The sequence below is a fragment of the Hyperolius riggenbachi genome, chromosome 6 (genome assembly GCF_040937935.1).
Source record: "Hyperolius riggenbachi isolate aHypRig1 chromosome 6, aHypRig1.pri, whole genome shotgun sequence".
NCBI lineage: Eukaryota > Metazoa > Chordata > Amphibia > Anura > Hyperoliidae > Hyperolius > Hyperolius riggenbachi.
The window spans coordinates 74909958-74922496 of record NC_090651.1 but is presented as its reverse complement, the minus strand read 5'-3'; the positions used below and the strand labels follow the sequence as shown (position 1 = coordinate 74922496).

Here is a 12539-nt window from a genome sequence, read left to right as displayed (position 1 = left end):
GTGTCAGAATAACACACCTGAAACAAGCATGCAGCTAATCCAGTTAGACTTCAGTCAATCATCTGATCTGCATATGCATGTTGAGGGTCTATGGCTAAATGTATTAGGGGTAGAGGATCAGGAGGGCAGCTAGACAAGTTGCATTGTTTAAAAGGAAATACATATGGCAGCCTCCATATCCCTCTCATATTGGGTGTCCATTAAGCCCTTGAACTGTGTAGAGAGCACACCATGCTGTTTGCTTCCAACAGCCCCACCATGATCTACTTTATCTCTTTTTTCAGTCCAGTCACTCTGGTCAGTCCATCCTGTCGCCCTTGCTGATCAGTTTGTCAGTCATACTGCCCTGGTCTGTCAGGAAGTCCTGTTGCCTTAGGGCCTATTTCCACTACACGCAGATTCTGAATGCAGGAAACTGACTCCACTGCATGCCCATGGGAAATCTGCATCAGAAAAATTGCGTTTAGTGGAAATAGGCCAATAGACATTCACTGGAGTCAGTTTTTCTGCATCCAGAATCTGTGTGTAGTGGAAACAGGCCCTAAGCCGGGCAGTCTTGTCGCTTTAGCCGGTAAGTCAAACTGCCGTGTCATACAGTCAGTCCTGTTACTCTGCTGTTTCTGATTGCTAATCCATTCCACAGCCACTGTTTCTGTCTTCCAGTCCAACTCACATCTGTGACTATTATGCCTGTCTTGCCAGCCTGCCTGTCCAGTTTGCACCTATTGTTCCTGTCCTTGTTCTGTCAGTCCACACCTGTCATCTCTATCCCTGACCTGCCAGCCTACCCATCCAGTGACCCTGTTATTATTAGCCCTATCCTTCCAGGCCAGATCCTAGTCTTTCCCTCTCCACACTACATGGTCCCTCTCCTGTTCCCATCATTGGTGGATGGGGTAACCCAGTAACTGAAATGAACATGATCTGTTGCCCACTTGCAGAAAAGCAGTCTGCTGCCTGCCACGGGTTGGGGCCCACTGCCTGTCCTGGTGAACACCAATTGTTACTTAGATTCCATGACCTGATAAAGACCCACATCTTCCATCAGTGCCGAGATCAATAGGCTACCAACAGGGATCCAGTCTGGACTGTTTAGATGTTGATACAGTAATTCTTTGCTATAGCCATTAGTAGATCCACTGGGGGAATCTGCTCTCTCAGGCATCCAGGCAGTAGTAGCTGCCTCACTGGTGGTAAGCCCAGTAGACACTAGAGGATTTCTGTTGCCCAGCAGGGATATCGGTACGCGATCTCCGAGTGGTATGTCTGTTGCTATGGAGAGGGGCGGAGGAAGAGCGAGTGGCGCATAACGGAGCGGATTCCAGCAGGAAGAGAAGAGGGGAGAACAATGCGATTGGGTGGTGTTCGGGAGTCGGGGATCGCTAGAGATCCAGCATACCGCATCTTTAGCAGACGTCGGGCAGCTGCTGTATACACGCTGTACTGACTCATTGGTCTTATTATCATTGGCGAAGGCGGAGTTCAATCTAGCGTGTCTACGTAGCTTTAGGTTCAGCACTTCAGTAGTGCGCTTTTAGGTGTAGCTATGTTAGATGGATCCTGCTCTTGTCCAACTCCACTAACACCCACAACTTCCAGTGATACACATGAACCAGCAGTATAATGCTAAGCAATTTTATTGGATCCGGAGACTCAGTAATAAAGATAAAATTAACAATTTACTTTTAGCAATATTTTCTAACAGATAGGTCATAGCATCTGAACTTACAGTTATGGCAGTAATGGAATACCAGCAGTTGGAATGCAATAGAGAATGACACTTCCAAAGTCTCTGGAAAGGGGTTTGGCTCAAAGAAACACCTGAAAATCCAGAGATGTCAAATCCCAAAATCACAGGAAATCATTAAGAGGACTTTAAATGACAAATGTATAAACAGTATGTTATAATCAAACTCAGATAAACATTTAGGCTATTTTCCCTAAGCAAGCATTGGCCAATGTTAATCTAAGTAGTAGGCCGGCTGTTGGAGCTCATATATAAAACAATATTTGTAATCCACAAGGAGGTTCACTCAGGAGAGCAGCAGCAGCAGGGGCGTAGCAATAGGAGGTGCAGAGGTAGTGAATGCATCGGGCCCTCAACTACAGTATTAGCTCTCTATTGATCCTGTGCTCATAATAATCACTTCTATAGATACTTTGAGTAGTGGTAATCATTGACAAACTGTTCCCCATCCCCTTATTGCACCTCTGACACTGTAGTAGCCATTGGCAGGTTTTGGTGCGCCGTATCAATTGTTATGTATTGAGTGCTTGGGGGGCACCATTTTAAAACTTGCATCGGGGCCCACAGCTTCTTAGCTACGCCACTGAGCAGCAGGAAGATGACCCAATCTGGGTTATTAGATATACAGTGGCTTGCAAACGTATTCGGCCCCCTTGAAGTTTTCCACATTTTGTCACATTACTGCCACAAACATGAATTAATTTTATTGGAATTCCGTGTGAAAGTCCAATACAAAGTGGTGTACACTTGAGAAGTGGAACGAAAATCATACATGATTCCAAACATTTTTTACAAATCAATAACTGCAAAGTGGGGTGTGCGTAATTATTCAGCCCACTTTGGTCTGAGTGCAGTCAGTTGCCCATAGACATTGCCTGATGAGTGCTAATGACTAAATAGAGTGCACCTGTGTGTAATCTAATGTCAGTACAAATACAGCTGCTCTGAGACGGCCTCAGAGGTTGTCTAAGAGAATATTGGGAGCATCAACATCATGAAGTCCAAAGAACACACCAGACAGGTCAGGGATAAAGTTATTGAGAAATTTAAAGCAGGCTTAGGCTACAAAAAGATTTCCAAAGCCTTGAACATCCCACGGAGCACTGTTCAAGAGATCATTCAGAAATGGAAGGAGTATGGCACAACTGTAAACCTACCAAGACAAGGCCGCCCACCTAAACTCACAGGCCGAACAAGGAGAGCGCTGATCAGAAATGCAGTCAATAGGCCCATGGTGACTCTGGACGAGCTGCAGAGATCTACAGCTCAGGTGGGAGAACCTGTCCATAGGACAACTATTAGTCGTGCACTGCACAAAGTTGGCTCTTTTGGAAGAATGACAAGAAGAAAGCCATTGTTAACAGAAAAGCATAAGAAGTCCCATTTGCTGTTTGCCACAAGCCATGTGGGGGACACAGCAAACATGTGGAAGTAGGTGCTTTGGTCGGATGAGACCAAAATTGAACTTTTTGGACAAAATGCTATGTGTGGCAGAAAACTAACACTGCACATCACTCAGAACACACCATCTCCACTGTCAAATATGGTGGTGGCAGCATCATGTTTTGGGGTTGCTTCTCTTCAGCAGGGACAGGGAAGCTGGTCAAAGTTGATGGGAAGATGGATGGAGCCAAATACAGGGCAATCTTGGAAGAAAACCTATTGGAGACTGCAAAAGACTTGAGACTGGGGCGGAGGTTCACCTTCCAGCAGGACAATGACCCTAAACATAAAGCCAGGGCAACAATGGAATGGTTTAAAACAAATCATATCCATGTGTTAGAATGGCCTAGTCAAAGTCCAGATCTAAATCCAATTAAAAATCTGTGACAAGATCTGAAAACTGCTGTTCACAAACGCTGTCCATCTAATCTGACTGAGCTGGAGCTGTTTTGCAAAGAAGAATGGGCAAGGATTTCAGTCTCTAGATGTGCAAAGCTGGTAGAGACATACCCTAAAAGACTGGCAGCTGTAATTGCAGCAGGTATTGACTCAGGGGGCCGAATAATTACGCACATCCCCACTTTGCAGTTATTTATTTGTAAAAAATGTTTGGAATCATGTATGATTACATTACACACAGGTGCACTCTATTTAGTCATTAGCACTCATCAGGCAATGTCTATGGGCAACTGACTGCACTCAGACCAAAGGGGGCTGAATAATTACGCACACCCCACTTTGCAGTTATTGATTTGTAAAAAATGTTTGGAATCATGTATGATTTTCGTTCCACTTCTCACGTGTATGCCACTTTGTATTGGTCTTTCACGTGGAATTCCAATAAAATTGATGCATGTTTGTGGCAGTAATATGACAAAATGTGGAAAACTTCAAGGGGGCTGAATACTTTTGCAAGACACTGTATATGAATGATCCTCTTATGATAGACCTAGACACCCCAGAACAGATTGTAAGGCCAATATAACAGTTTTTGTCTCTAGTCCCCAATACAAACTGCGTTGCATAAGACCCTGGGAGGCCTAACCATGTGAAAGTCTCAATCCAACAGGAATCACTCACTCAAAAATGATTCTGTGAACCTGCAGGGCTGCAATGCAGGCAGATGATAAGACATACCATTTACGGACTACGGTAACTGGATTCACGAATGCACTAATGAACACCTTTCGTTTTTGCGGTAGAATCGTTCCAATAGATGCCTTCAATTGATGAATTCCGTCATGTCTGATTCTCTGCTGGATCGTTTTCCGCTTGTCCTTAAGGGGCTTAGAGACTACTGGTACGCAAGTGGTTAACGCGCTGCATGCAGTGCGATGGGATACTGTAGTGTGTTGGGTCCCAGTGCACCGCATGAGCTGGGTACATTATATAGACTTACTACTACGGTGTGTCTTTCTGCGGTAAGATGCCCCCATAAAATTCCACCGCAACATCCCACTGTGAGCCTCAGTGTAAGCAAAAGAATCTCACTTGCTTACTTATCCTTTTTATTTTTCTGCATATATACTGTATGTAGATACTGGACTTCAATCTTGGCACTCCTAGTCTAATCGATGATGACTGGAAAGGATGCATATGTACTGATCTCTCTCTCTCTCATTCTCCTTGCAGTATTTTATATCCTTGTTTCCTGTCGTAGAGGAACAAGTGCGGATGGAGATTGGGGATAATCTATTCCGGATGCTTATGGTACGATGTTTGTTGCAATATGAATGTGTTGTTCCCAGCTGTAGACCTCTGGTATAAAAGATTCTGTCAGCAGGATTCCCATGTACCTGAAGTGGCATGTAACAAGATGGGCTAAAAAGTCCCATTCCTGCATTAAGCTAGCCTATTTTCTTTTTTTCCCCACTGTAAGGGTTAAAGGGGGCCATGCACTAGGCGACCAACCAATCAATCGACCATCCAATTCGATTATTATAATCGAATTGGATGAAAATTGGTGCTGCCAAGTGCATGCTCGACGGACAAAGCGACCAATTTGGGGACAGAAATTGGCCGCACAGTCGATCGTGCATGTTGGAAAATTTCGGGCGGAGGTTGGTTGGTCGGGTGCGCGGCGGTACGACGGCCTATATGCGAACGAGCGACGACGAAACCCCCGCCGCAATGTATAAATGTATGTAGTGTAGTGCATTTATACATTACCTGTCTTGTGTCGGCCTCCACGCGGTTTCTGTCCATCGCCGGCGGCGCTCTGGCGTCTCGAAGGCGCATAGCGGCTAACGTCAGACGCTATGCGCTGCTAGCATGTATGCGGCTGTTACCCAGCGAGATGGACGGACACTGCACGGAAGCTGCTTCAGGACAGGTAATGTATAAATGCACTACATTACATACATTTATACATTTTGGGGGCAGCGGCGGGGCGGACAGTGGCGGCTCAGCCGATTCCCGGATTATTTCATACTGAAATCGGAAGGGAATCGGCCAGTAGTGTATGAGCAGATTCGATTAGAGACATATTTATCTCTAATCAGATTCGATTAGAGATAAATGTGTCTCTTGGTCGAATCTGCCCATAATCGTTCTAATGTATGGGCACCTTTAGAATCCCCTCTTTCACACAGAAGGCTGTACGGCCAGTTAGCTCAGCCTCCCGTCTGCCAGCCACTGAGTGCATTGCGCTACAATTTAAAGTTGGATTTTTAAGCCTTTAAAGAGACACTGAAGCGAAAAAAAATGATTATATTATGATTTGTATGTGTAGTACAGATAAGAAATTAAACATTAAGATCAGATACATCAGTCTAATTGTTTCCAGTACAGGAAGAGTTAAGAAACTCCAGTTGTTATCTCTATGCAAAAAAGCCATTAAGCTCTACGACTTTCAAAGTCGTGGAGAGGGCTGTTTTCTGACTTTTATAATTTCAAGTGTTAGTGAACAATTTTCTTTTTCTCTGCCAGAGGAGAGGTCATTAGTTCACAGACTGCTCTGAAAGAATCATTTTAAATGCTGAATGTTGTGTAATCTGCACATATTATAGAATGATGCAATGTTAGAAAAAACACTATATACCTGAAAATAAAAATATGACAATATTTTCTTTGCTGCTAATCTTCTAGTAATTATTCATAGTACACAACCAATTCATTATATCATATATTTTTTTTCGCTTCAGTGTCTTTTTAAATCAAAATAGGACTATGGGATTCCACAAAAGGTTTATCTGGGATAAGGATTATAGAACCAGTTGTTTATCCCATTAGTTTATTTTCACTTCAGGTTTGCTTTTATTTCCCATAATGCTCTGGTGTCTGACACAGTGCCTTGTCTCTGTAGGAGAATGCAGAGACACTGTACATGAGGCTAAGCAAAGTACACATAGACATCCTACTCTCCAACCAGGTCAACATCCTCAGAGGTAAGCAGTATGTGAGCCTTGGAATACATATTTCAGCTGCAGGTGGGTGTGGCTTATTTCAGTATAACTATTCCTTCTTCTGCAGTAAAAGAAGCACCTGAATCCCCGCGCTGAACAGATGTCACGAAGATCAACGCCATCAAGACTGATCACAAAGATCTTGGACCCCAGAAGAAGCTGGCTTGTTCTTCCATAGTATAAATACATCTCATTGCATCGATTATACATTACACACTGGATCTGCTTCTCTTGCAGCAGTCACTAAATTACTGCTATTTGCATTTTTTTTTAAATAAAAAATACCAACCTTAGAGACAGCAATTATTTTCTAATGTCAATCATGTAAGTGTTTATATTTCCCATTGTTAATCTATCCAGGCCAGTAGCCGCAGGTAGACAAGACACAGAACATTTATGTAGCGCTTTCCACCTGGTGGACTCAAAACACCAGAGCTGCAACCACTAGGGTGTGCTCTGGGCAGTTGCAGTGTTAGGGAGTGTTGTCCAAGATCTCCTTACTGAATAGGTGCTGGCTTACTGAACAGGAAGAAGATGAGGTTTGAACACTGATCACCTTTGTCAGAGGCAAAGCCCTAAACCAGTACATTATCCAGTCACTCAGCCCTAAACCAGTACACCATCCAGCCACTCAGCCCTTAACTAGTACACTATCCAGCCACTCAGCCCTAAACCAGTACACTATCCAGCCACTCAGCCCTTAACTAGTACACTATCCAGTCACTCAGCCCTAAACCAGTACACTATCCAGCCACTCAGCCCTTAACCAGTACACTTCCAGCCACTCAGCCCTTAACCAGTACACTTTCCAGCCACTCAGCCCTAAACCAGTACACTATCCAGTCACTCAGCCCTAAACCAGTACACTATCCAGCCACTCAGCCCTTAACCAGTACACTATCCAGGTAATGGAAGGCTGTAATGTCACACAAACACGTTTTTTTTAACAATTCAACCCCACGCACTTTTCAATTGTGAATAAAATTAAAAATATTTGAAACTGTACAAACAAGGCAGACAGAGAGTAGTCAAAATCCAGGAAGATGTCAGTACAGGCGGCAGGCAGAGTATATATACACACACACGCACACACATCACATTTCTCTTACAATTTTTTTTCCTACACTTTAAATATTTGCTCCGACCCCTGCCCTGATGACGCCATGGTGTCACATCACCGCTCCTCTGCTGTGATTGGCTGCCGGGTCCCCGGAAGAAGAGCGGGGACATGGGGCGGCCCGAAGAGGAGGCCGATAGACGCGGGGGGAATCAAAGGGGGACATGGCGATCCCAAAGAGGATGATGATAGCCGCGGTGAGAAGCCTGGCCGCTGGGTCTCCGGAATCAGAGTGGGGACGTGGGGATCCCGGTGGCCGATAGCTGGGGAGAGATGCCTGGGTCCCGCTGCTTAGCGCTGATCGTGCGCGGGACCCAGGCAGCCAATAAGAGCAGCGGATTTGGCCAGCCCGAACTGAGCTTGGGTTTACCGCTTCCAGCTCCTAAAACGCTCCAGCTCCACCAGTGATGATCGAACACCTAGATGTTCGGGTTCGGCTGACGTCATCCAGCCCGCCTGCTCCCTCCCGCCACCAGGTGGCGCCGGTCCTCCCGAGAGCCGGCCTGCTGTCCCAGCAACGTACCCCCAACGGTCGATCATCACTAATTACCACCAGGGGGGTTAAAGTCTTTAAACATAACACAAAACTGGGAGGATAGATACAATTGTCAATCTCATCGGTTTATTTTCACCTAAACTTCACTTTAAAGTGTGGCCGAGTTAAAGCCCCGGTCAAAAAGTAAATACTTACCTAAAAAGAGGGAAGTCCCTGGATCATATATAGGCTTCTCCGGTCCCTGGCGCCGAATATGGACCCCCCCGCCGAATATGGAACCCCCCCCGAAGATTACATACAAGGCCTTGTCGATAATCACATCAGGGCCGCGCTCCTCTTCTGGCATGAGTGCAGCCATACTGCAGCCGCGTGAGTATGGCCGTGACTGCGCAGTAAAGGTAGCCATACATCTAGCGATGATGGGCAGATTCGACCAAGAGGCAAATCTCTCTCTAATATGAATCTGATAAGAGAGAGATCTGTCAGCTGCCCATACACCGCTGGCCGATTCCCAATAAATTTCAGCAAGAAAACTCTCGGGAATCGGCCTTGTGTGCCGCATCCGTCCACCTCGCTGCCCCGATGCTGTGCCCTAATGAAAAATGTCCCCCATGCCCAGTGCAAGGTATACATGACCTTTCTGCTGCCTCTGCTAGTCTTTGACGGCTCCAGGAGCACTCTACTCATCAAACACGCACGCCACATGCTTGCCTAGTAACGTGGCCGCGTGTATGACGTTTGACATCATATGCGCGCTCCTTACTAGGAAACCAGGTGGGGTGTGCGTGCAAGGTGAGTGGAGTGCGCCTGGAGCCTGCGGAGGCGGTGGAAAGGTATTGTATTACACGCCCAGGGTCCGTACTGCACCACCAAAACCAGGCTTTTGGTGATTACCACGTTAATATGAAGTAATCCCCAAAGGCCTGTTTTTGGCGGGATGGGAATGTAGGTATGCGCTCGCGTTAGATAGGGGGCTACTGGGGGACCGCAGGCCATGTGATTTAACCCATAGACTTACATTGCCCTGTGGAAGGAATGCGGTAAAATGTCACACCACACCGCCCTAGTCTGAAAGGGCCCTCAGGATAAAGTGAGGCTAGATTCCCACTTGAGCTGGACCTCAAACGGCCAGCAGGAGCGGACTGTGTAATGTCTGCTTCGATGGTCTATTGTGGTCTGGGTGATGCGTTTAAACCATAGGAAATGCATCCGCTCATAGGGAAAAATCACAGACTGCACTGCCTTCAGCATACCGCTGCCGATTGGCAAGTGTGAACAGATCCTATTTATAAAATGGGAGCCGTCACTGTCAATTTTACAATCTGGCAATGCAATGTCTACAGGTGGGCCCTTTACTCCAGGGGCCCATATGCAGTCGCAACCTCTGCATCCCCTATTGCAATGCTGAAGAGGGACACAGGGAGGGGGCATATACTCTAGGCATACTTTAAAGAGTAACTCCAGTGAAAATAATGTAATAAGAAAGTGCTTCATTTTTACAATAATTATGTATACATGATTTATTCAGTATTTGCGCATTGTAAAATCTTTCCTCTCCCTGATTTACATTGTGACATTTATCACATGGTGACATTTTTACTGCTGGCAGGTGGTTTCAGTGACAGGAGATGCTGCTTGCTTTTTGGCAGTTCGAAAAAGCAGTAAACAGCTGTCATTTCCCACAATGCAACAAGACTCCCACAGTGTGATGTCAGAACCATGGTCCTGACATCACACTGTGGGAGGGGTTACACCACAATATCAGCCATACAGAGCCCCCTGATGATCCGTTTGTGAAAAGGAATAGATTTCTCATGGGAAAGGGGGTATCAGCTACTGATTGGGATGAAGTTCAATTCTTGGTCACAGTTTCTCTTTAAGGCTGGGTTCACAGTGGGCGTTACGTTACCTGTAAAAGCAGGAAAGCAACGGAATGAGAAAGCTGTGCCACTCATTATCTAGGAGTTGCATCGCATACAATCAGTGCCGCATTTTGCGGTAACACACTGTGGCGCTAACGTCGCACCACAGCACACTTCTGTGAAGGTAGCCTTATGGATAAATGATCCAAGACCCGATGCTCACACGTGGTGTTAATGGTGTAACAAGTGGTGTTAGGAACAGTAAAATTGCCATGCACTGCTTTTGCATGGCAAAATTACTAGCCTTTTGTGCTTTAGGCCCCTTATAACATACAGTAAGTGTCCAATGATCACAGCTATATTGCTCCTTAATCAATAAAGCCATCAGAATGACTGTTTTTCTCCCTGTGAAATGCTTTGAGGGTACTTATCCGTTAGCCGGGCGCATCCGGCAGGTGGCGCTAATTACTATTCCCCCTCCAGGCCGACATGGATAGTAGGGAAAGATGTAACTCTGGTGGAGTTTTGTCGCCACCTAGAGGATGCGCCCGGCTAACGGATAAGTACCGCTTTGAGCATCCCTTTGGTTGCCAAGTGATTACAAGGACTCCCCTGCATAAAATCATACACATCAACATCCATGGCTGCTTCCTTCTGCTCTGATAACTTTTTGATTTTTTCATTTTCAGTACTGTACACCGAAAAATCTGAAGACAACGAGCAGCATAAAGGCGCTCAGATGCAAGTTGTTTAACACCTAATTTCTGTCTGGTCACGTGCACACAGGCCACAATGCATGGAGATGTAGGTATCGGGGCATAACTAGAAATCACTGGGCCCCTTTACAAAACTTTGGATGCCCCCCTTGCTTTCTGCATAGGAAAACTGAGAACCAATGTTTTTCAATTGGCTAGGGCACACTTTAATGTGTTTTCCCTATGCAGATAAAAAAAGACAGCAGTGAAGCACTGCAAGCATTTTCTCTATCAAGTACATTCGCTTCTGTGGTAAAACATGCATGTTTTCACACATACAGACACACATGGTGTGCAGAAAACGCATACAGAAAAATGCACACAGAAAATCGATAGACGAGTGTGCTCCTAGCCTCAGCTTATTACACTCATTCTGTCATCCTTTAATGGAGCAAAACTGGCTCTACAGACTCCTCTGGCAGCATCACTACAGTACAGAGCACTTGGGGAGGGGTAGGGGGCTTGAGTTGGGGGCTGGGCATTGTGCACACGAGCCTGCTGTACACTGAATAGGGACTGTCTACAAATCTTTGCATGATTCCTTATCAGTGGCTGAACAGATGCAGTCATTAGAACAATTGTGCAGAGAGCAGAAAGCTTTTTTTCTCTCCGTGCCCTTAGTTGTCAGTCTCTCAGGACAGGGAAAAGAAACTTCTGCCCCTAAGGGGCCCCCTGCTGCTTCAGAGCCCCCCTGCGGCTGCATCCCCTGCAGGGTCTATTGTTTCACCCCTGGTAGGCATGCATGCGACCCTATCGGATATTTCAAATGCTGGCAGAAGCTGACAGTTACATAAAGAAAATGGCGGATGCTGTACCAGTCGGGGATCAGAGGAGAAGCACCCTCTAGATAGGTTTTGGTGCTTTCCACAACCCCCTGCATCCCCAACATTACAAACCTCTCTTATGGGGAGGTTCGGTTTTTGTTTTTTTTAAATCTTCGCTTAAGATGTCCACACCGTACATCAGTCTCTATTCATAATGAGTATGTGCATCCGTTAACCAAGCGTCGGAAAATTATCAACTGAAGTATGACCATGTCCACATTCACAAAGTTTTCCGCCTAAAAATACAGAAAAAAAGTGTGGTAAAAAAGTGATAAAAGTACTGTAACATTTCAGTAAACATGCGTTATTTTAGAGGTAAATTTTGCAAAAAATAAAATTCATAAATAAAAAAGAGCGCATCGTTTCATCCTCATTACTGTTTTCTGTAATCACCTGTAACTACCTGGCGCTATTTTGCACTTTACATCCAGTTACATGTAGTCTAGAACCTTTTGAGCTGTGTTTGCTGAACTTTAGAATTTTTCCACAGAAAACAATATTTTCTGCACTTTTGACGACTGTTTAGTAGTGATGTGGCGATCTGGGAAATGACCTCGGGGTGATTTCCGCATTCGTCATATTACCCATTACTGCGCAGACGCTTTCCCAGCGGTCGTGCGTCCTTGATTGCGTGCCTGCACCCGGGAGCGCTCTGCGCATGATGTCACGCAGAGCAGTCCCGGCTGCAGGCGCGCGATCAAGGACACGCGACTGCCGGGAAAGCATTTGCGCATTAATGCGTAATATGACGAATGTGGAAATCACACCGAGGTCATTCCCCATGGCCTGTTTGCTGTGACATTTAGCAACTTTTTTTGAACTATTACCGCCTATTACCAAACTTTTTTTATTGATCTTTACTCCCACTTGAAATTTTTTTTGTGAATGTGG

At 45.5% G+C, this 12539-nt stretch overlaps 1 protein-coding gene across 4 annotated transcripts in view; it reads left to right on the top strand.

Annotated features, from left to right (window-relative positions):
* ARMH1 (armadillo like helical domain containing 1) overlaps window positions 1-6887 on the top strand; it is a 255118-nt gene extending 248231 nt beyond the window's left edge. For all 4 annotated transcript variants that reach the window (XM_068239535.1, XM_068239531.1, XM_068239534.1 and 1 more), the window contains exons 10-12: window positions 4823-4900; window positions 6495-6576; window positions 6662-6887. In XM_068239535.1, the coding sequence (XP_068095636.1) occupies window positions 4823-4900; window positions 6495-6576; window positions 6662-6690 (189 nt within the window). In that variant the 3' untranslated portion in view covers window positions 6691-6887. The remainder of the gene's footprint in view (window positions 1-4822; window positions 4901-6494; window positions 6577-6661) is intronic.
* Window positions 6888-12539: the final 5652 nt, after the last annotated feature.